General features: G+C 44.1%; 1 protein-coding gene across 1 annotated transcript in view; it reads left to right on the forward strand.

The window, feature by feature from the left end:
- LOC109524513 (neural-cadherin) overlaps positions 1 to 25,201 on the forward strand; it is a 203,442-nt gene that overhangs the window by 46,548 nt on the left and 131,693 nt on the right. Inside the window, exons 2-5 of the mRNA XM_019884446.1 lie at positions 15,881 to 16,078; positions 17,595 to 17,820; positions 20,232 to 20,436; positions 22,023 to 22,134. Of these exons, the coding sequence (XP_019740005.1) occupies positions 15,881 to 16,078; positions 17,595 to 17,820; positions 20,232 to 20,436; positions 22,023 to 22,134 (741 nt within the window). The remainder of the gene's footprint in view (positions 1 to 15,880; positions 16,079 to 17,594; positions 17,821 to 20,231; positions 20,437 to 22,022; positions 22,135 to 25,201) is intronic.

Here is a 25,201-nt window from a genome sequence, read left to right on the forward strand (position 1 = left end):
GAGTGAGTGAGTGAGTGAGTGAGAGAGAGAGAGAGAGAGAGAGAGAGAGAGAGAGAGAGAGAGAGAGAGAGAGAGAGTGAGGAGAGAGAGAGAGAGAGAGAGAGAGAGCGCGTATGAGAGAGTTAGTGTGAGTACGAGGCAGAGAAAGAGAGAGAGAGAGAGTGGGAGGCAGAGAGAGTTGTGTGAGTTTCAAGGCACGCATGAGTGCACAAGTGTGTGAGACAATAAGCTGTGCATGCAAGCATCAATGTGCTTGTGTGTGTGACTGTGTTAGAGTGTGTTTGAGGCAAGAGAGATAACGTGAGTATGTGTTAGAGAGATTGCGTGCGATGTATTTTTGGGTGTGTGGAGGAATGTGTGCACGTGAGACTGTTTTGAAGCAAATGTGTTTTTCGTGAGAGGCTTTATGATTGTGTGAAAATGTGTTTGTGAGTGCGTGTGAGAGAATGCATGAAAAAAAACTCCCTTCGAGGCACAGCCCTCTCACTCGTAGAGCCTCCGGCCTGCACTCGTTTGCGCAATTACCAACATGGGGTCTAACCTGCCCCTGCGCAGAGCTGTGTCACACACTGCTCACATAAATAGAGCCATAAAGTTGCCAAATGTTTTTTTTTTCTATTTTTAAGTACTTGAAATGTTTTTTCTTTTTTTGGAGGGGGGGGGCGAAATTTGTTTTTATTGTGTGGACAGTGATCCTAATTGACACTGAGTGCACACTGTGGTTTCCTCAGGGACTTGCAGTTCCAGACTGTGTGTGTGTGTTTGTGTGTGCGTGTTTGTGTGCGTGCGCGTGTGTGTGAGTGAGTATGAGTGTGCTTTATCCTGTGGTGTCTCTGTCTGGAGCAAATGTTCTCGCATATGGCTGCAAAATGTGCTTCAACAGACTTGAGGGTGATGAAAGAAGCTGGAAGTAACAGTAGCAAGACGCAGCGCGCGCGCGTTCAAAGCTCGTGCCGTTGTTGATGTTGTTGTTGTTTGTTGTGAGCCGGGCACGTGTCATCCGTGGGCGGGATTCGCATGTGCCAATCAGCGTTATCGTCCCGCTCGCTGCGCTTGTCCGAAGGGGGGTCAACGCCCGGGTGAAGGCAATGTGCAACGCGGCTGTCAACACTCACGAGCTCACCCACATTTGACAACGGCACGCATCGCACGCACATTGCTGTGTGTGTTTGTGATTGTGTCGTTACTCATCTGGTTCAGGTTTTTTTCTCTCAAAACTAGATCTTGGCTTTTCAAAAATATGACTATAAATACTGAATTTAATGAACAAAAATACCTCGATGGTTGGGAATAACGTTGGCTCAAGATATAATACACATTTACTGTACTGCCAAAAAATTCACTGCGAATAACATTCAAACGTTTCAAACGTATCGTGCAGATTTCTTCTTTAAAAACGGAACTGTACTGGCTATTGGGCAAAACAAATCCTATAAATATGTATGATAAAAATAATTTGTGTCAGTGAATTCGTCCGTGTGTTCTTGAGCTCAATTGACAGACTTCAAAAATCCAAAGACACGCACTTCGGTACTATTCAACGCAATCGGCTTCATGAAGAAGGCTGACGGGTAAACTGGCGGCGTCCACATTTGTCAGTCCAGTTTATCCGCCGCAAACAATCCGAGCTCATTTTTCAGAGCGAGAGACTAACGGGAAAGTTAGCTCCTTCCACGGGAAATCATTAGCAGAGACGCACGTCTCGTGGGATGAAAAACATGGTGGCGAGCGGCGACATCGTGCTCTGACTGATGCGAGCGACATTAGGCGGTGACGTTAAGCCGTTCAGCGCAAATTAACGAGCACTCCCCTCGAATTGCTGCCAGGCGCTGGCGGAAAGCAACGGCGGCGCATATGACTGATGGCAAGCGTGGCCGCTTCATTAGGTACACACCTTTGTCAGATGTCCTTCACAAATGTGCATTTCTCACAGGGGGAAAAAAATGTTTTCAATAAATTGGTCATGAATTCATATCTTGGGAAATAAGCTCAATATCATTTTTGAATTCAATTGTTAGAATATAATTTGACCTCAGTTTAACTTTATCTTTTCAAATACTACCTTTTTTCTTTGTGTGTGTGTGTGTGTCAATATGTATACGTATGCACACCCTGGCATACAGGTCGGTATTAGAGGCTGAGATTTTTTTGAGAATCCTGCGGCTCACGGGAATCCCACCGGATGGGAGTCAAGTTTACCTTTAGTCACAGGATTGGGATGGGACAGGATAAAATGTTCATGGGAGTAGACGGGTCTGGGATCATCCATCCATCCATCCATCCATCCATCCATCCATCCATCCATCCATCCATCCATCCATCCATCCATCCACGTGTGTTCTTTTCAAGCAAGAACACTCATGATTGGTGACACGGCAGTTTTTGACAGGATGACACTGATTAAAACTCAAACACAACAGCAGCGATTGCTCTTTGTGTGCTTTTTGTCACGTTCCCGATCCCGATTCTCTGTACCATTCGATGGCAGCCAGATGGGGTTGAGCGTCCTGCCATCCCGGCCCGAAAGAGCTGCGATGCAAACAAAGTGAGAAACAGGACAACGCCTGTGACGAAGACGAACAGGATGTGACAGGAGTGATGCTGATACTAAGGACGTGCACGCCCTCGGGCGAACGCTGTCGCCTGTCACCTCTCTGAGGGTGGGGGGGTTCAACGCTGAAGGCCGCTGAAAGAAGGGACCGCCTTGTCGTCGCGTTACGGGGCCCCAACTGCTGATCCACCTTTACGCCAGAACATAGGATTTATTTTTGTTCAGATTGCTAATTTATCTCGATACCCTCGACCGTGCTTTCTTTCCGCACCTTTGATTGTCGTCTTTTAAGCATTTCTAAAATCACTTTCACTCGACAGTCTTTCAGTCTATTTCCTTTGCCTTTAAATGTTTTTCGGTCTTGTATGTCAATGCGTTTAAATGTTGTCACTATACCTTTCTTTCATTATTTTGACATCGTACCTTTTGTTCTCGTTGCTTTTGAATGTCTTCAGCTGTTCTGTTTGTTTTGGTTGTGTGAAGCACATTGAGTTGCCTTGTGTTTGAAATATGCTGTACCAACAAAGTGGCTTTGACTTGTGTCAGACGACACATTTTTAGATGTGACTCTGCTGTCGTCCACAAGATGGCGACACCATTTTTCACTGTATTTGAAAGAAGAGTGAAAAGAGCAAGTTTTGAAAGCTCATGCTAGCTCTTGCGGGTGATTGAATGTCCAATCCTCTTCAGTCCTGCTTTTTTCTCCGACAGAAAGAGAGATATCTGTTTGTTTGGGGGGAAAAAAAAGAGTTGTTTAGCATAAACGGAGTGATTAGTACACTGTTAGACTGGCGTAAAGGCTTACTGTTTTTTTTTTCCAGATGCATCACCCAAAATAACTTTCAGCCGATTTTTAGGGTAGCCTCCTAACAGTGACAATTAGCATTGCCAAGTGGACAAAGAGGACTTCTACCTCCACTTTTGTTAACAGCTAAAAAGTTGTTTTCATCTTCGAGTACTATAACGTGGACGGCGTCATTGACAGCATTTACAATGGCTAAAGCTGCTCCTTTCCAAGACACGCCGACCTGCAATAAAGTTCTTGAATGCTATGCGCTCTCGCCGCAGGATGATAAGAAGATATGGGATGAACACTGAGTTGTAAAACAATGTGCAGGTTTTTGGATTGCATTCCTCTTAGTGGGATTGTAAAGTGGAAGCAGCCTTGGAAAGACCCGTGATTAGAATAGTGAGAAAATGGTGAGATTGTTGACAAAAAGCATGTTGAATGTCGGACAAAAAGATGCGGGAGTTGGAGGAGAAAGGAGTCAAGTTCTTCTTCCTCAAATCGACTTCAAAGCACTCAGCTAATCCTCTCCCGCCCGCTTATTAATAATCCATTTAATAATCCCGTTAGCTGCTTTCACGCGCTGTTCTTTGTTGATGTGAAAAAATAACACATTTGTAAAAATGCAGCCTGAGCGGTATCGTTTTCGACAAACATCTCGTCATAATTCAGCCCCTAGAAAGTGTACCTCCTCAAAAGTTGCGTGACCTCATTTGAAGTCAACGTCGAAGGATTAACGTGGCGGATCCTGCATCTTTTTGTAAACAAATGCCACTGATCTTGATCTTGGGCGGCAGGTGGCTTGCATCTGTGATGTGACGCTTGTCAAGGTGGAGTGAGTGGGAAATTTTTGTGAGCGCCGTCCGATGCTTGTGAACAAAAGGTTGACTGTTTTTATGTTTGACTGTTTTGTCCTACCACGGAAGCTGTCAACTGGTCTCAGTAGAGCTCTTTTGAGCCAGCATCAAAGGATGAACAGCTTTTTGCATTCAAAGGACTTTGGATCTTGTGTGTTACATTTGGTTGGAGCATTTGGCATCCACCGAATGCTTGTCATTGTGAGCAAAAGTTAGCCTGTTACATGTATGTATGCAGGTATGTATGGATGGATTATGCTTTTCGTCATCATACTCAAAACTCATTGATTTGTATTCGATGGCGTTTGACACGGCATGACTCAGACTTGAACTTAGTCTTACTGTTTGGTGCTTCCTACTGTCTTTGTTGTTCATTTGTTGTTTTATTGTTGTATATATGATATTTGCTCCATGCACAGCACTTTGTATACAGTGATGGTTGTTTTACAATGTGTATTGTTTTTCCTTCAACCATACGTCATGATATCACACATGATGTGATCGCTCGACCTCATTTCAGCCTGGTTTGAAAGTTTAACGTGACATGGAGCAGCTTTTTGTCAACACAGGACTTATCTTGTTCTTGTTTGAGCGGTGGTGTGGCGTTTGATCAGCACTGAGTGAAGATGTATACTGCAAAGCTAGCTTGGTTGCTTCTCTTGCTCCCCCCGCCAAATGCTTGTCATTTGTGAATCAAAAGTAGCGCATCCATTTGGGAACATATAACTGCTTTTCATCTTGTGTGACTGTTGTGTTGCATTCAAGTCCTTCTCTGACTGATGTTCAACAATGAACAGCACTGAGTGAAGATAAGGACTGCTACGTTAGCATCTCAGCCTAGCTGCTGAATCCTTGTCACTTGTGGGGAAAACAAATGTAGCGTCCTTTTCATCAAACTGGTATATTTCCATTACACTGCATTATTTATGTGCATTGCGTGTGTGCTCGCGCCGCGCGCAGCGCACGCATGCGGTATACATCAATATTTGTGTTTAAAAAAACAAAACAAAACAAAACAAAACAACAACACATTTCTCTTCTTTGAAGCCAGGCTGAGACGGAGCTGCCTGTAATCAAGCGTCTGATTCAGTGACATGTTAGCTGCAAGATTTGTGTGCATAGAAGTGAGGTGAGGGGACAGTTGGGCGTGTGTGCGGGCGCAGTAGCTTACGAACGTGATTTGTTTTTAATGGAGGGTGCGCCGCCATTATGGCCCCTCTGCTCCTGTGCCGCAGGACAGCGGATATAATTGCGGTCGCCCAGGGGGCCCCCAAAAACTCATTTTGGAGAATTTACTGGCCCCGACTGGTGGAAGGTAAATGACAGCAGCCCACATTCAATCAATCAGCAGGCGCTCTATTTTTTAATGAAGGAAAATGACTCAAACTGATGAAATTACTGCTGTAATAGTTGGCACCAGTATTTGGACACAGCCCTGAAGCCTGCAAGATTACCTTTTACATTCAAGTTTTGATGGACATACCAGCCACTGTTGAAAGGAAGACACTGAAGTAGTTTTATCAACGGATTTCTGTTAGAAGATCGTTACAAAAAACAAAGATGCCTCCATTGGTTTGATTGATTTGTTCATAATATTTAAACACAGTCTTTAAATTACATCAAAGGAGTCCATGAATGAATGGAATTGCTTCAGAAGATGTCCAAAAATGGTTAAAAAAAAAAGCAAGCACATCGTAGGACAAATAGTTCCAAAGACAGCAGTCATTACAATATACAGAAAAATACATTAAAGCAAAACAATGCAACAGTGACAGCATTTAAGAAAAAGAACATCACATATCACACATAGTGAACGTCCGGGGCTGGTTTGCCCCTTCATGACCTGGACGACTTGCTGTGACTGACTGAATCCTGAAGTCTGCTGCGTACCAGAAAATCCTAAATGAATTTCCAGCCAATAGTTAGTGGCTTTTGGCTTTGACATCATGATAGTGCTTAAATGTAGTTAGTCTGTCACTTGCGAGAAAACAAATGAGCTGATCTTTGCCCATTTCACTGGCAAGTGGACTGGGTCTTTGTTCACAGTGGGAATCAAAAAGTTTCACTTGAACTTTTGCGCTGTTAGCTTTTCCAGCTGTGACCTATGAGGAAGTCTACATCTTGGCTGGCGCTCAGCATGTTTGAGAACGTCGGCGGCAGATGCCTCGCTCGCAGCTCTCGCCGCCGTCTCAACATCTGTCGCCATTTCCAAAATGGAAAAAAAAAAAAAAGTTCCAAGTCTGACTCGTAGGCAGACCGTCGTAATCTCCGCTGGATCTCGCCATACTTTTACAGGATTGAACTAATCCGGAGTGAAGAGGAATGGCCTCATTTGACCTACCGTACGAGTGGATCTCCTAACCTCGCACATAGCTACTTGATCTGTGCCATTTCATTTCGAACAAAAGGCACGTTTTGTTTTTTGATTGCAATATTTTTTAAAGCATTAATGTTTTTTTCTGGAATAAAAGTTGGAATATAAAGACAATAGTTTCATTTTTCACTTTCTTCCCTCGTTCAACTTTATTGTCAAAGTAGTGGGGGTATTTTTTCTTGAAAATAGGCAACTTTACAAATTTTACAGAATCCCCATTGTATTTCACTGTGATCATTTATGCACATCTTTCCCCCTCCCTCAATTTTATTTTCGTTTTTTTTTCATTTAAGTGGATTGCTAATGATCAAACTTTGCATAATGTTACAGTGGCTTATAGTAACGTTAAACTAATTAGCAATAACGCCAGTTTCATTTTTGAACACTAACGCTGACAACTTATGTATTTAAATGTTGGTCATGATGGTACTTGGCATAAAAAGTTTGAGAACATCTGACCATTGACATTTAGCAGTGCACTTGTTTAATTGGTGTTGGGATGATGATGTGGTCCTTGGAAGAAGAAAAAAAAAAAAACGCTCCCCAGTCAGGGGTCCCAGGGGTTTGAATAAATTGAGAACCACTGCATGAAAGGATCAAGTAGAGGTTGAAATTCATGGTCCGTTTTCATTGAGACGTGAGAGTTCTGCTTGGTCCTCTGAAGCCGTGACTTCAGAGGACCCCCCCCCCCCACAAGAAAAAAAAAAACAAGAAAAAACAACCGAGAACCACGCGGATGCAAGTGCTTAGTGAACCCATTTCAACAGGACCAATTAGAGAGGCTTTGGAGGGTAAAAAAATGGCTGATTAAAAGACAAAGTCACTCGAGTGAGTTGAAGTAGAGCAGATAAATAAAGCCATCCGTCCTTTGCGAGCCGTCTTGTTCATTAACGTCGCCGCTTGTTAAAGTTGCATCACAGAGCTCAGGATGCACACAACTGATCCACGTAGAAATTGGCTGTACTTATACGCCCATGTTAGTAGTTTTCATTTTAACTATTTCACGCCCAGTTGTTTGCTCCTTTCCAATCGAATATCGTTGGCCTAAAAGCACAAATGCTACCGTCATTTATAAAAAAAAAAATAAAAAAAAAGGCCCACTTGCGAAAAATGGTTTGAAACATTTTTTTTTTCAATAATGACTTAGGCCCTGATGTTGATGCCGTAATGATATCCATGAAACAAATAATGCAAATTTCCCCAGTGTAGAACAAATAAAGGTGATCTTATCTTAATAATGACTGCACCTTTCTATTTATGACTCAAAATGACACATTTTGGTGGTCACGCTCTTTACGGTGTGACACATTCGGGGAGTATTTTATCCTTGGTTAGTAATATTCGGTTTGATTTCGGTGTGTTGACTAATTGTGAGACAGGTCATTTAGGAATAGGTTAGATTTGGATTCTGGTTAGGCAAGGTTGATCGCTCTCGTTACGGATTAAGACAATCTGTTAAGGTCAGGTAAAATTGCATCATTCAGTCAACATCTCTGTGTTCAAGCGTAAACAATCAACTTTCCTCTGTGATATTTTACACGTATAGTCAGACATGAAGTCAGTCAAGCACATCTCTAGAATCCACGCCAAGCTTCCCTTCCCCTTTTCATCTCTCCTTCTCACCTAATCACTCTGCCTGTCGTATGTTACGAACCTGTCTGTCTGTCTGTCTGTCTGTCTGTCTGTCTGTCTGTCTGTCTCTCTCTCTCGCTCTCTCTCTCCTTTTTGCGGTGCTCGCCACCGCTGGAGGTGCGCTTTCACATTTATCCGTTCGTTATGGGCAGCGTTGTTGGGCCTGGACCGGTATTATCATTGTTGCTGCCAGAGGACGTCTCTATTACTGTTATTGATATGGCTGTTGTTGTGCTCATGGTTATCTCGTGCCTCCGTCTTGTTTTCTTGCTCTCGTTACCATCTGTCCCTCTGTTCTGTGTCTCCATATCACTTCCAACCAGCCGAGGCGGACAGTCGCCCATCAGGGGCTCGGTTCTGTTCGTAGTTTCTTCTTTATAGGGCGTTTTTCTTACCCTGGGGTGCCAAGTGTCTGATTATATGTGGCTCACTTGCTTTTCTTATCGACAATATATACTGACTAATGTATGATGAGGGCCCCGCACAATGTATAACATACTGTGAGATAGCTTTGGTTGAGATGAAACGACATGAGTGTTTAGTTTTGGCAGGGTAAGATTTTGGTTACGGTTGGAGTTGGTTCTGCAAATGTTTGGGTGGAGCCGGGGCGACAGTGATTATTGCGGTCATGCTGTTTCACAGGGGTGTGCAAAATTGCAAAGAGACACTATACTGGTAGATTTGGGGTTCTGTTTAGGGAGTTCATGGCGAGAGGGAGGACACTGTTTAAGTGTCTGCTGGATTTGGTGTGCATGGATCGGTAGCGCTTGCCTGACGGGAGTAGCTGGAAAAGGTGGTGGGCAGGGTGTGGGGGGTCCAGTAGGATTTTCCGCGCCCTTGTCTTGGTTTTTGCGTTGTGCAAGTCCTCAAGAGTGGGTAGGGCGGTGCCAATGATTTTTTTCCGCAGTCCATAACTGTCGGTTGGGTGTTCAAGCCCTCTTTGCCGAATCGCATTCTACCAAATCGTGGATTTGGAGGTTTTCCTTGGCCAGTGATGATAAGATCCTTTCGGTTGTGCTTTGCCTTGCAGACCTGTCAACAAAATACTGTATATTGGGGTATTCAGAGATGTTTTTGTGTGTGTCGAGGATGGAGCAGCAAACAGCCGAAGTTGAGTTGAGGCCGCATCAGCTGTGGTAAGTGCGTGTCAGCGGGAAACTGCCCGGTGGAGCCATTTGTGTCAATTTGAGCTCTGAAATTGTCTTTGCTAAAGTGACATTTCCCGGTAGAAACCCGGCGTTTCATGGAAGCACATTACGGACGGGAGCAAGTTCAGTCTTTGTCATGCTCACGCAGAGCGTTTAATTCAGCGCTGACGTCTGTCATGCCCCCATGCTTTGTTTACCATCTCGATCAGACCTGTGTGACGTGGTTGACCCACTGGTTCAATTTCATCGACATTTGCAAAGGCGGACCAATACTGCTTGAATGTTTCTTAAGCCCCAATTTGAGTTCTTAAAGACTGCAATGACATATTTTTAGGCAGACACAAAGGAACGCGAAGGACAGCGCTTTTTTCTTTTTGACAGTCGTCGCTGCCATCATTATGACACAAATTAAGAGAGCCAAGCGGATGGAGTTCAGTCATGACTTTTGAGTTCAAGAAATTCATAAGTCAAGTCTTTTGGAAATGTTAGCTAAGCAACTCCAAGTCCTGAAAATGTTGGCTTTTTTTGTTTTTTGTCATGTGACTGGAGTCCCTCATTTCCGACGACACTAAACATGGTTCAAGTTTCCAATGAAGGTTTCAAGGCAAAGTTGTGGTTTCGAATATAGGTGAGGGTTTCAAAATTGGGTTGAAGGTATGGTTCAGGCTTTTTAAATCAGGGCTTCCATTTATTTCTGAAATTAAAAATAAAGGATGAGGTTTCGATTTTGGTTGTCCAGTTAAGCTTTAAATCCTTTCATGCACCCTGCAACCCGTTAACATGCTAAGCTGTCCACTGTCCTCACCGCTGTCCCTGAAAGGGTTAAATGAGGGTTTGAAGACATGGTTGAAGTTTTAAATTTGGGTCTCAACCTTCTGTTAAGGTTTTGAAAGAGGGCTATTAGCCAGGGTTCGTCTTTCGAATGGTGTCTTAGAATTTAAAATGAGGCTTTCAAGTTGGGGGTTTTATTTCACGATGCCCTTATGTAGCATTTTAGATCATATTTGTGAGCGCATGTATGCCCGTGTACACAAACATACACGCTGGCACGTCATCAAACGCCAAAGAGCCACATTGGGAAAATGAGGGCTGGGGTCAAAGGTGACGGAAAGAGTCGCGGTCTCCTCAGGTCGTCACACTCGGCCGCACAAACTAGGGCATGAGCAAGATGACGAGCGAGCGATCCGATGGCTAATTAGATGTTTACTGACCCGACTCGGGGGAGTGGGGGTGGGGTGGAGTCACACTCTTGTCGGGGCTCGGCTGCGCCCTATCACAACGCCAACGATTTTTTTGCTCAAGTAGAGCGGACGTGCCAACGTCTGCTGAAGCAACAAGCTTCCAGGCTTCGGTGTGCTCATTGTCACAATCACGCGCATTGCTGGATTGAATACCACTTAAGCGAGTTACATATTTGATACACGTTAAGTGCTTTACAGTATATACCAATTGCCCACTTCTCACAGTAAGTTGAATTTAGTTCCACTACACACTTCTTCTAATGCTTCTTGATGCACTGACCACTTACACACTTGATATCGCTCTTACTGACCATGTACAGGACATACTTTTCATACTTATGTACTTCAGTCATTGATCACGTGGAAACACTTTACATTTACAAGTACTTTACACACAATCTACTAAATGTGCTCTTTTTTTTTTATTGGATTTTAAAAAATAATTAAAAATGTGTGTATACGTATGTCCGTATATACACTCTATATGTATGTGTGTGTGTGTGTGTGTGTGTGTGTGTGTGTGTGTGTGTGTGTGTGTGTGTGTGTGTGTGCTGTTTTTTTTTCACCACATACATGGTGGTTGAATTTTCCAACGACTTACACTTTATACAGTGCTAATCGTACACTTGTGTACACTTTGTATTCTGCTTCAGAGACTCGAATCCAAAAACAATTTTACTTTTCTTCCACAGACCGTTTCACATTTTGAACCCAACCAGAACAGTGACGAGCGCGCACAAAAGTTCAGTTCAGTCTTTTCTCACAAAGAAACACAACTTTAACACAGTTTCACATTGTGAACCCAAACAGAAAAAAAAGGGTGAACGCGTACAAAAGTTCACTCCCGACATTTTAGCGAGGCGTGCAGCCGGCAGCGTTGCGGCGCGTCAAATCGTGCCAGCCAGAGATCATCCTGACCTGAAGAACACGCCGTGCCAAATTCGGACGCGGCTTTTTCTAAAAGCTTTTGGGCTGACAGCACAAATGCACCTCTCTTGTGTGAAGTGGCCCAAAATACCAACGTTTACCTTTCTCTCTCTCTCTCTCTCTCTCTCTCTCTCTCTCTCTCTCTCTCTCACACTCTCTCACACACACACACACACACACACACACACACACACACACACACACACACACACACGCACACAAATCTCTGACTGACACAAAAACAATCCCTCATTTACCACAATACCTCTCACGCAAAACATTCTCAATGACCAAAAACTTTTCTCCCTCTCTCGCATACCATATTGACCAAAAACCTTCTTTTTTTTTTTTTATAAGGTCAGCATAAAAATATTAACATTATCATCTTTATTATTAAATTAAAGAAGCAATGTTTTCAGCCTGACCTGCAAATGACATAACGGTTTTGATGAATACATTCAAAATATTCTAAAATCTCAAAATATTTCCAAATGAAGAAGTGATGTCATAATAACTAAAATGATTAGATTATGTAATTGTAGATAACTAGGCCAGCTAAATCCTAATTTAAGGAAGAAAGTCAATTAAAAAAAAATGCATTGAAAAAAATAAATGACAAATTAAATTTTTATTGAATCTATCCTACAATTTTTACCACTATACTTCGGATTCAATTTTGCGTTCTATCCAAACATTGTGGATAATACTTTTGCTGGCCTTCGTTGCTCTTTGACTTCGACAGTTTTAGGATATTTATAATTTTCCTAATGTTCACTGCGCCGTCACAAAGAGCATCTTAAACCAAATGCTGCAGTCGTTTCTTTAATAGTGCTTAAGTGAGCACATTGTTCTGCTACACCGGCCGGGATTCCATATTTCGTGATTCAATGTGGACTTTCTTTTTTTTTTTTTTCGTGATGTTACGAATACTTGAGTGCATGCAGCTGTGGAGGCCGAGCAGCTGCTATGGATGCAGACCTTAATTAATCATCTTTAAAGAGAGGAAGAAGACGTAAAGACATAAAGGTGTAGTTGTAAAACAAACAAAAAAAAAAAAAACATTACTGGGATTCTTCTCATTTTTCCCAGATTGCTTTCGTTAAAAACACGACACGATCACACGTTGTATATTTTCTTTTCTTACAAGAATAGAAACAGTATTTTGTTGGGTATCAGATCGATGAGGAATACAGAGTAATACGAGACCGAATGCGGCTCTGCTCTTGCCATACTGTGTTGCAGTGCTCCAATAAAAAGAACCCGTCCGTGTAATCCACCTGAGTGTCGGTGACATTTTGAAGCGACAGTAACGCGGAGCTGCAAACTGCTGCGCTCAGTTGTGGCCTGTCAAAGCTACATAGCGACCTACCTACATCCATCTCTATTCATCCAGCGCTTTCACAACAGCATGAGTTATTCGTGTTGGAAAGTTGAAAAACCACGAAATGTCACCGTTTTGATGTTGACGTTTTGGAACTGTTCGGGTGTTATGCCACCCAGCGCCTTCCTCGTGGGGTGCTGGCGTTACAAATCTTGACCCTTGATTTCTTACCAGAGCTGTCCAATTCTTTCTTTTGAACTTTTTGGCCTCACGAGAGTTAAAGAATCGGCCCCAGGAAAGGGCAAGGCTGCTGAGTGCAGCAGAGCGGGCGCGCGTGTGCCAGCGAATGACGGAAATATGCTTCGGTCACGCCTTGAGCGACGACGAGCCACTTCTATACTCCTTGTAGGCTTCCTAATGGCCACTTCTGTGCGCTCTTTTAGACCACCAACGTGTCTGTTTTATAAACCACAAATCACCTTTCCATTGTCACTGTCGGGTGGTCGCTGTCAGTACTGAATAGTCAGTCCCGGAATGTCGTTTTTATGCATTATGAACCAATCTCAAACTCACTCTGCAGGAGCCAGGCGGCATGATGTAACCTGAAGACTGAAAGGCTTTTTTGAGATGATAACAAGTGAAAGTGGTTCCGACGAGTACGTCCGGGGAAGTCAGTTTGGTGAAAAATGGATCGCGGCAGAAGAAAGTGCGTCAGCCGCGAAGGTCATTTTGCATGTGAATTAATTTCTGCCTTTTGGGGCGGCTCGTCAGCTCCTCTCTTTTTTTCCACCCCCATTTGAAATAGCGTCTAGGAAGATGACATCACTAGAGTTGTAAGTTTTTGAAATTTCCCTTTAGTTGTGGACTCGGGTCTACAACATTCCAATCAATGAGAGTGCAAAAATAAGCACGCGTTTTAGTATGTTCGTGTTTGAAATTGGGGAGGTGCTGTGTTTGGTTACTCGTTACTCAAGCAAGAAAATGTTATTTGGTTGTTTTTTTTTTCCCTGGCCGTGGAGATTCAAGGAGCGACAACAACGCACGACTTATTGACCGCTGCGGAAGTGTTGTGGATGTGTCTTTGTTTCTGAGTGAGTGCGTTTTCATGTGTGTGCACGTTTGTCATTGTATTTTTGGTAGAGTGTGTTGATTTGTTGGTAAAAGCATCCTTCTGCCCCCAAAGGCCTGCCTTTTCCTTTTTTTTTGCCAATTCATTTCGAATGAGGAAAATAACACGCACTCGCGCACGCACATGTTTCTGTCCTTCCTTTCATCTTGATTGCTTCTTTTCTGAAAAGAATGTATGTTTCTTCTTCTTCTTCTTCTTCGTCTTGTTGCGTTTCTATAACAACCGCCGGGTAACTTCCTCTCACAGCCTCTCCGCCTCCGTCGACTGGCCAGGCGTCGACTGGCCAGGCGTCAGTGTGTGTGTGTGATGTTGCCTGATTGCACCTGCTCCCTCGCCAAAGGCCTCCTACTCTACCGAGTAGAGCAATACTGAGTGTATTCGCGCAAAATGTCAAAACCTCTCAGACGTGCTCGTCCTGCCCCCCCCCCCCAAAAAAAGGACGATTAAACGAGGGCGTGCCTTACATGTTCATCGTTGCGTTGGTGCGACCATTGACTGTGTCAACATTTTACTTCTTCTACAAGAATCACTATTCAAGTGTATGTATGCACGCATGCACACGCTATGTTAAAATTCACTCGCGAGTGACAGTTAGCTGACAAAGATTAGAAGACAAATGTGGCGGGAAGACAAGAACGCGCACACACGCAAAAGGAAGCGTTGACTTTCTCTCAATGTGCGGACATTTTGCTTGTTCGAGTGTGTGTGTGTGTGTGTGTGTGTGTGTGTGTGTGTGTGTGTGTGTGTGTGTGTGTGCGCGCGCATTCGTGCCTTTCCATTTTTGTGCAGCACAACCCTTAATTGTTTGTACATTTTCCTTCTTGGACACAAAAGTTGCTATTCAAGTGCGTGTGTGTGCGTAGATGCGCGTGAATGCGTCTTTTCACCTCGATGCGCCACAATCGTTTATTGTGGCGACATTTCGCTCGGTGCTCTCGGATGAGCTCCTTTCACCCTCTTGTGCTGGGCGTGCGCGGGCGATTGCTGTAGGCTGAGGAGCAGGACAAAGCAAAAAAAAAAAAAAGGAAACAAGAAATGCTCATGCCTTGCTTTCAAGTATGGTTGGGATTTTCAAGTAGGGTTGTAAGGCAGGGCGAGGGCCTCAAAGTGGGCTTGGAAGACAGGGTTTGGATGATAAAATAGGGCTTCAAGCCTGGCTGAGGCGATGCCATTTGGGTTGCAAGCCAGGGTTGGATTTGGAATGAGGGTGTTGGGGTTTCAAGCAAAGGTTCAGGTTTCTACACACGGTTGAGGTTAGGTTTTTAACACAAGGTTATGGTTTTTAGAGGGAGGTTTGAGGCAAAGGTTAGAGAAAAAAAACGGACATCCTGTTCCCTGAACGGTTACTTCCATTTTAGTGAAATTTTGATTTTATTGGAATTAATCCAACTGCAAATGACTTGACGTTTCGACACTGCTTTTGGGTCACATTTTGTGCAGACTAGTTTTTTGAAACAAAAAAATCGTGAAGTCCATTTTACTGATATTTATATGCAATAAACACATGATTTTAAGATTAGTGGTATTTAAAAAAAAATAAAGCTGAATATGTGTTTCAGGAAAACAAGAAATTACTGCAAATAAACTGCAAATGTTTTTTTTGGGGGGGGAAATTTTCTGTTTTTAGTTTAACAACCTGTTTGAAGCTTTATTTTTTAAAAAGGTTCGATTAAGACTGTCCAACAGAGAGCTGCAAATAAATGTATTGATTTATTTATTTTTTTTTGTTTTATTTGTACATCTACCGGCAAAAATTAAAGAGCCACCCATTGTCAGCCATATTAGAGGGGGAAAAAAAAGGAATTGCTGCAAAAAAGTAAAATGAGGATAAGTGATTTTTTTTTTTTTGAATACGGATAAATGTGCTGTTGGTGAGCGCGAACAAGATGATGAAGGTGTTTCCCGATTGGCAGGTCCCGACTGGTACCTGGTGCGCGTGGAATTGACGGTGACGGACGTCAACGACAATGTTCCCGAGTGGCGCATGGTCCCGGCGCCGTACCTGGCCGTGGTGTCGCCCGACGCCGCCGCCGGCTCGCTGGTCTACCAGCTGCACGCCCAGGACGGCGACGAGGGGCTCAACGGCGACGTGGAGTTCTTCCTGGCGGACGGTGGGTTCACCAGTTGCGTCCGTTTTCTTTTTTTTCCCTTGCCAGATTCCAGTCGGCATCGATTCGTCTGTGAACTCTCCGATTTAGTTTGCTTCCTCGCTGCACCAGACGTGTTCACGGGTCAATTTGACCCACTGCACGTTTGGCCTATTGTTAATTTGCATGTATTTTTGCCTCCAGCACGAGTCTCCATCGGCTTCCTACTCGTCAATTCCCTCACGCACGCATACACCTCTCTCCCATCCAAAGCCGAATCGATGTTGAAAGCAACGTAAAAGTCGGCGCGTTGTTGACGAGCTGCCGCGTCCGGTCCCATCAAGTGGACGCTGACAACCCGACTCGACGTGCCGCTCGTCCTGCTTTTTGTTTGGCGGCTCTATTTGTTGAGGCTTCTGCCGCTTTGCCGCTTGCGCCTTTCAACTCGGAACTTGAGCGTGGCTCAGCAGTATTGGACTTTTCATCCAGGGACGACAAGAAGAAGCGGAGGCCCTAATTGTCCCTCAAGGGGCCGCGTCTCTTTTCCACCGTCTCCGTGTAAACACACAACATCAATCAAAGTACAGTCCAATGGCTTGTATCGACATGTTTGGCTCTTGTATGTTGACAAAGCCACCTGCGAGCTCAGTGACGGCGCCAAATGTTCTCAGAAGCTTCGTAATGCACGTATGCTCGCTTCTTCAAAGACTGAGATTGTCTTGGATGTTGGCTGAGTTAATTGACTTATTGACTAGCAGCCCTTTCAAAGCGGTTTCTCCGTATTGCCAGCAGATCCTTCGAGGCCCGCAGAAAACAAGGCAAAATAAGAGCTTCTTAACAGACGTTCAACGTGAAAACGCACCGTGAGTGACTCGGGCTGGCCCCTGTGGCTCGTTTGGAACGCCGTTCACTTCGTCAATTGCCTGTCGGCTTTTTTTTCCACTTGAAAATGCCCCCGAAATATCAAATAAAGTTTCGCTCTAATTTTTTCAGAGAATGATTAGCACATGCTAGTTTGGGCGACAATCCGTTGCAATTTTCTGACGTAGGGTTGTTATCGAAGCACCTTGCCAGGACATTGCGCTGTTCATGTTTTTTTCTTTCTCTCTCTAAGGAACAACACGAAACCTGATGGTCCAAATTATGGCAATACTTGACAACGGCATTTTTGTAGACAGACCAGGGAACAAGTCGGAAATGAACAAACGAGTGTACGGCACATCATATGTCTCCAGGATGGCGCGAAGCTGTCCAAAATGTCCAAGATGGCAGCCTACTGGCTATGCCGTTATTTTGATACCTCATCGGCTCAAACCTTTTTTCAGGAAACCAGATGCCATTGATAATGGCACGTTGATTCTTTGTACATGCTAACTAAACCCATGCTGGAAAATGATATCCCTTTAGTGGTACCGGGCATCCATACGATTAAGAAACGAGATGGGCTGATATGTCTTTTCCATGATTGTGTACATGTTCTTAGCATTATCTTGATCTTCGACTCAAAAGCAGTGCTGATGTCAAATCCACCTTTGTCCAGGTGGCGACGGTCGCTTCGAGGTGGACCGCAAGAGCGGCCACGTGCGGACCACGGGGCTTCCGCTGCAGCGCGACCGCGAGTACCTGCTGACGGTGGTGGCCGCCGACCGCCTGGGCGGCCGCAGCGTCCCCGCCGTGCTGTCGGTGGTGGCGGGGGCCAGGCCGCCGCAGTTCACCAACGCTTCCTTCACCGTCGCCGTACCCGAGAACACACCCGAGGGACAGCCGTGAGTACGCCCGCGCCGCCGCTGTGACCTTCGCCGAGGGCAACTTCAATCGGGGATTCATTGACGAGCTTGTATTAAGATGGGTGTTGCATCTTCGTCTGAGAGAGAATCAATACGCCTCTGCCAAGGAGCAGCTCTCAAAGTTGTTCTTTCAAGCAAATGATCAGGCTTCAAAATAAGTTTTCAAGCAAAAGTTAGGCTTTCAAAGGACAGTTTCGAGTCCGGTTTGAAGGCCCGATTTGGGTTTCAAGTGGAGTTTTCTTCGAAGACTGCGTTGGTGTTTCAAACCAGGATTAGGACTTCGAGCATTTCGGGTTTCCAGACAAGACTTCAGGGTTTAAAATTTGGCTTCAAGACAGGATTGGGCTTTCAAAGTTAGGGTTAGGGTTTCAAGCCACCGTGAGGCTTTTAAATAAACGTTTGGGGTTCCTAATTGGGATTTAAAGAAAATGGACCATTTAAAATTAGGGTTTCAAGGCATGGTCGGAGTTTGGATCAGGGTTTGGGTTTCAACTGAGGCTTTCAAGTCTGGGTTACGGTTTCAAATGATGATTTTGAGCCAATGGTGTCACACAAGGATGAAAGTTTGAAGCCAGGGTTCGGGTTTCAAGGCAACAGTTGGGTTTCAACCGAATGAAGGATTTGTTTTCAACTTTGGCAACTTTGCGCGATTCACGGCAACCGATCCTTTCTTCCCGTCCCAACACTTTTGTCCAAGCATCGACTCTCGCCGGCGGCTTTTTTCCTCCCGCAAAGTTGCTCGATAAACTTTCTCGGACCGCCTTTTGTGAAAAGCTTTCTTTCATCTTGTGTGCCTGGGGCGACAACAACAGCGCTACCACACTGCCGCCGCGGCCTTCAACGCCTTTAACAAGCAGCACAAAAGTGATTACCGCAACGGTGCTATTGATTGACACAGTGGCAAACAAAAGGTTGCGCGACAAAGGCACGACGCCCTTTTATGGTGTGTTGGATCATTGCTTATTAGCGCGCACGCGCCCACGGACGTGGGCGCGCCACAAGTCCGACTCGAGTGTGCAGTGACAGCCAGCATTCTTGGACAGCTCTCGTTGTTGCCTCGGTTAGGGTTTCAAGTTCGGATTTCAAGCATGCGCTGCGGTTTTGAAATTAGGGCTTCAACCCTAAGGATTTTAGGATTTAAAATGGAGCTGAGCGTTGGAAACCAAAGTTAAGGTTTACGATATGGGTTTCAAGCCAGTGCTTGGGTTTAAAATAAAGGTGAGGTTTCAAATTACGGTCCCAAGATGTGGTTCAGGTTTTAAATTAGGATTTCAAACCAAGATTAATATTTCAAATGAAAGATAGGGGTTTCAATGAATCTTGAGACATGGTTCAGGTTTTTAATTTGGGGTTTGAAGCCGAGTTCTGATTTTAAAATAGGATTTCCAGCCAGGGTTAGTTTTTCAAATTGAGGCTAAGCTTTCAAAGGAGGGTTTTGACAATGTCAGGGTTTAAAGCCTGGGTTGGCTTTTCAGTTTAGTTTCCCTTCGTTAGATCAGGGATTGTATTTATTTATTTAGTACGTTAGTTAGTTAGTTAGTCAGTTATTTTAGCACAGTTTGAGCCTGCGTCCTTGGATGCTTGTCATTCTGGCCCACTTCCTGTTTATTCTTTACTTTGACTGACACGTTTGGCAAACAGGCAAAGTGGACACTACGGTTTCATATCGCTGCTGGGAACACTATGTGTGCCAAATCATCTCACACGCACACGCACACACACACACACACACACACACACACACACACACACACACACACACACACACACACACACACGCACACGCACAATCTTGGATTTCATCTTTTGTTCACACAAAGGTGCTTCTGCGATTCTTTTCAAATTCCGACCCTGAAACTAGTTTGACTTGAAATTTGGTGGGTATATCCATCATGAGTCGACCCACAAAAGGTCTCAAGTAGCCATTCCTGGAAAGAGGCAAAAACTGAAACTAATTCATCGCCAGCCTCTCTGAAAGCAGAGTTCCTCCGATTGCCAAACGATTTTTGGCTGGTCTTTCAAAACTCGCATATGCAGGACCAAGACTGACAAAATGACATCAATAAATACAAAAAAAGAAGACGTGACATTGGGCATTTCCTTGTCTGGGCTCGAATGATTAGTTTGGCGCGGTTTTTACGCCAGGTACAACCCACTTATTTCCTGCGACCAGCAGTGGCTGAGAATTGATACACTGTCCAAAAACTGAACCCGCGCCGTCTGCGTGAAAGGCATCCACCATGTAACACTCATTGATCAGTGCCAAATAAATATTGGGGGGGAGGGAGGGGGGGGCGGTTTCGTGGGTGTGATGAGCGTGGTCTTGACAACAAGTCAACCGTTGCCCGTTTGGTTTTGACCTTACGCGTACCCGGTCTTGGTCTGTGCAGCTTCCTGGTGACGACGGCCGTCTCCTTCCAGAAGAAGCCAATCAGCTACAGCCTGCTCATCAACCCCAGCAGCCTCTTCTCCATCTCGCCCGAGGACGGCGAAATCAGCCTGACCCGGCCCATCGACTACGAGAGCGACCAGCACCGCTACCTGCTGCTGGTGCGAGCCGGCGAGGGCCAGGACAGCATGAGCAGTGCCGCAGAGGTTAGTTCTCAATCATCTTTGCTCCAACAGTCCCACGTTAGCTTGATTAGTCGAGTCGGCGGCTTGCTGGTTTGTTCGTGTTGTTGATTTAATTTGCTGGTTCTTGGTTACCCAGTTAGTTGTGATTGGTTCAATGCTTGGCTAAGTTTGTTGGCTAGTTAGTTGGTTTGTCATTTGCTTGTTTGATTTCCGATGCGTCGGTTCTTTTGTGAATTGGGTGGTTGGTCGTTCTGTTGCTTGGTTAGATGTTAGTGTGTTCTTCAGACGGTTTCTCCATTTGCTGGTTGGATGACTGATTTACTTGTTGTTTAGTGCTTGGGCTTAATTAAAAGCTCGTCTTATAAGTTAGCTTGTTGGCTGGTTGGTCTTTCTGTTGGTTGGTTGGATGCTTAGTGTGTTGTTAGACGGTGGGTGAATTTGCTTGCTGGCTTGTTAATTATCTGTTTAGTGTGTTGGTTGGTTAGATGTATATTTTGAAAGTTCATTTTTCAGTCATTGATTTCCTGGTTAGTTGGTTTGTCATTTTTTTCATTTGGCTGATTAGCTGGTTGGTGGTGTTGACAGATATTGGTTAGTATGTTTGTTGGTTGGTTGGTTGGTTTGGAGGTTAAATGGTTGGCTGGTTGCTGGAAGAGTTTGTTGATTCAATGATTGGTGAGTTAATGAGTTATTGATACATGCATAGTTTTTTTTTTTTTTTGTTTGTTTTTTGTTCGCTGACCAATCTGGCTGCTGCTGACATTGATTTGTGGCTCGTGCGCAGTGGCCAAGTGTGACGTCTGGTGAGGTTGAGGTGTGAGAGTGGTCCAGTGCTGCAGCAACGTCGCGTTTCAACTCCTCCCTCCTCTCGATTCAATCTGGCAACTTGTTGCTCATGCAAGCACGCGATGTACCAGAGCCTTTGCACGCCCGGTGTGCATGAACGCATGCACCCAAACACACACGCGCAAGCGCACACGCACTATCCAGCGAACGGTGACATCTACACAAACACACAAATCACCTCAGGGACCTGACATGGTGGGATTTTATTTATATTATTGTCCGTCTTTCCAGCCGATATTTGCAAAAGGATTTACTGATATTACAGAATTTCATCGGACCAAGGAGGAATTAATGTCAGCGCTATTTACACACTCCTGTGCGTGTGCGGGCGTGCGTCCGTGTGTGTTTATTCCCCCTGTGAATGCTGCGAGCTGGCGCGCCTGCGAGAAGAAAATGCAGTTCACCTCACGAGGTCCACCATGAAGTGGATGTGGAAGCAGAACACACGTGGATGCAGAGAACGCATACAAGTGACACAAAGAACAGCGACGTACACACAAACACGCTTTTGTGCTATAGCTGAAAGATACACAACAGCCACCCAACTTCACACACGCAGACACACATGCACGCACTCTTTTCATGTGACACACACTTGTAGCAGATAAACTGGGGACCCACAAAAGCCAGGGATGACTCACATACATACTACAGCAGACATGCATACATTGCCTGAACTCATCTTTTTGTGGCTTTAGATGTTGACAATATTGCGTTCCTCTTCGGAGCATTTTCACACCTTCTTGTTTCCTCGACGCAAGGTGCGAGTCATCATCATGGATGAGAACGACTGCGTTCCCGAGTTCCTGCAGTCCATCTACAGCAAGGACGGCGTTCCAGAAACCGTCATGACGGCCACGTCACTCCTTCAAGGTGCAAAGTTTGACTATTGACTTTTTTTTTAATTTATTCACGTTTTTTTTTAATTTTTTTTTTATTTTTTTTTTTTATGGGGAACACACCTAAGATGCAACAATGTTTTTCCATGCCTCCAATGTCAAAATTGGAAGTGAACCTAACTTAACCCGAAACACCCAGTCACTAAGTGAAAGTGGCTTCGCGGGCGGGGGTGTGTACACATTTGCAAATCCGCGCGGGGGTGGGGGCACGCTACTGAATGAGTTTGGGATGATTTTGATGGACAGCAGATGAAAGCACAAGATTGGGCCAACAGTCAGTGCTATTAGCGGCCGCGGAGCTTCGTCGCTACGGCAACAGTCGGCAAGCAGCTTGCGCGCCAGCTGTCCAGCAAAGAGGAAGTTAGCAAAATGGAAAACAAGATTGAAATCATCTTTTTTCTCCCCCTAAAAATGTTTGTGCTCTATGGATTTGAAAATATTTTTCATGTAGTTAGACAATACAGCAATACTTCCCTGCTGAAATATTTTTCCACCTTTGCAAAAACTAAAGCTTACTTGGCCACTTACAATAGTGTTTTATATATATATATGTGAATGATTCGGTTGCGATACCAATACTGTGACCAATACTGATACTTGTGACTATTGGGAGTACTTATAATATGATGTAATCTTCCATCTCACGTCTTGGCAAAGAAAAAGCGACGTCTTGCGCAAATTTGTGGTTTCCATGGTGATTCCAGTCTCCTGCAGCACACACACACACACACACACACACACACACACACACACACACACACACACACACACACACACACACACACTGACAATGTTGACTAATGAGCACAGCAGCAGCTGGTTGATGAATGAACAATTGACTTTTTTTTCCTTCATGTGGGATGAGCGTCTTTGCGCCGGTTAGCGTCGGGGGTCTCGCTTGGTAGAGAAAAAAGCTCATCAACAAACTTCATCAAGTCAGATCCAATAATCAATAAAGCGCAAATTGAAACATTTAATGACCTTTACGGCATCCATTCTGCTGCATTTTGTTTTGTTTTTTTTGTAAAGTTGTGAAATGCCCCTTAAAAAACAACGACACAATTGCTGCGCTTTTTGTCATCGTTGTCAAACGAGTGAAAAACAAAGCGAGGCACAGCCAGAGGAAAATGGGAACAGTCCAGCTTGACTTTTATGTGGGTCACATCGTATGCGAATGTCATAATTGTCACCCCAAAACAATGTCAGCAAAAGACAAATAAAAAGCAATACATCGCCCGTCTTAAGGGAAATTGTTTCGGAGCTATTTTCCGTTCAATGTCATTTCATTCGCATGTTCAATGAACTGAATTGAATTCAACTTGATACATTTTTAAGTATTTAATGATAGCATTTTAAACACGTAACGCTTTTTTTTTAAGAATGAACTAGTGATGAATCTGTGCAAATTGAATTGAGTTTCATTTCAATAAAAATATTTAGAATATTTACAAATAAGAGTGTTCCATTAACCTGCCGTGCTGTTTTTTGAATGCGGGAGGAAGCCGGAGTACCCGGAGAAAACGCACGCAGGCACGGGGTAGAGAACATGCAAACTCCCCACAGGAAGGCCGGAACCGGAATCTAACCCTGCCCCTGTGCATTGTGAGTCGGACGTGCTAACCACTTCATCCATGTGCAGCCCTTCTTACATCACATATTGGAGTTGATTTAATGTCGCTAAATTTCTAAATAAATTGTATCCATTAAAAAATAATAATAATAAACAAACTGAAAACACATCCGGTAGTGGAACTCGCAAAAAAAGACTCATCTCACTGCACTGATTTAATTCATTTGATTCAGTGTGGTAAAAGGAATTTTATCTAAAGTAAAACAAAAATGCTTTCAAGACATTGAAATTATTCATATTTATTCATATTTTTGTACTTTTTGGTCAAAATTAGGTGCATAAGTAAGCACTTCTACTGTGCTTTTTGGAACAGTAATTGCATTTGCTGGTTTTCTATTCATGTCATTCTTCAGGTTGCTTTTTTTTCTATTTAAATGAGGTAGCTTTAGAGAAAAAAAAAAGCAAAGTGAGTGATTATTCGGAAGCGCATAAAAAGGTGTCACTTGGCGTTGCGTCCCCACGGAACGTCGCGTCGCAGCAGCGCAATTACCGAATCAACAAATCAAAAAAGAAAATGTCACTTCATGAGGCCGCCTTTAATAAAAGCGTGTGATCATTTGCGAGGATGCGCCATTTGAAGCTTTTTTTTCTTTCTTTTTTTTTTTTTTTAATTTTGATTCCCCAACCTCCTGTCTATCAGAAGCCTCGATGGCAAAAAAAAGCAGAGCAAGTCACTTCGCCTTTATTCATGTTATTCAAGATAAATTGGAGAATGGAGAGTTTGACGATGAGAAAAAAAAAATTCTCGTGAGCGGAAATTATGCTTATGCATGTCCCTGATGGCGTGCGGCCTTTCCGCAAGGCAATCACTTTGCCACTTGGCCCGCATGGATTCCCAATGCATCCGATTCCAAACGTGCTGGCTCACTCGCCGCCCGAGCGTCGCCTTTGCTGACAATCAGTTGATTGGCCGTCGTGCCAAGCGCTCAATTAGCGCTTACGCTAACAGAACTTGGTGCCGTACCCCAATAAGAAACTTTCTCTCGACGATAAAATGTGAAGCCAAAGACGGGCAGTCTTAGCAGTTAGCTTAGCGTGTGATAAACACTGCTACTGGCAAACGAATGAAGCACGAAATCATTGTTTTTTTTTCATTGAAGCTATTCAATGAAAAGAATGTCTGCACAATAAATACAAATGAATAAAAAACAGGAAGATGACACCTTTCACATTTGAATAAGTTAGCTCACAATTCATGGATTCATCTCACCAAGGGATTGTGATTGAAGGTAAATCACCTGAACCAAAGCAACAATCTCACATTGTTAAAAGATGTGGAGTCGACATCGTAAATTGCTTTAATTATTACCATTGGAGGCGGCCCCGTGGGACAGTGGTTAGCGCATCGACCTCACAGTGCAGGGGTACCGGGTTCAATTGCAGCTCCGGCCTCCCTGTGTGGAGTTTGCAT

This window comes from Hippocampus comes, unplaced genomic scaffold (assembly GCF_001891065.2).
Source record: "Hippocampus comes isolate QL1 unplaced genomic scaffold, H_comes_QL1_v1.1 scaffold21, whole genome shotgun sequence".
Lineage (NCBI taxonomy): Eukaryota > Metazoa > Chordata > Actinopteri > Syngnathiformes > Syngnathidae > Hippocampus > Hippocampus comes.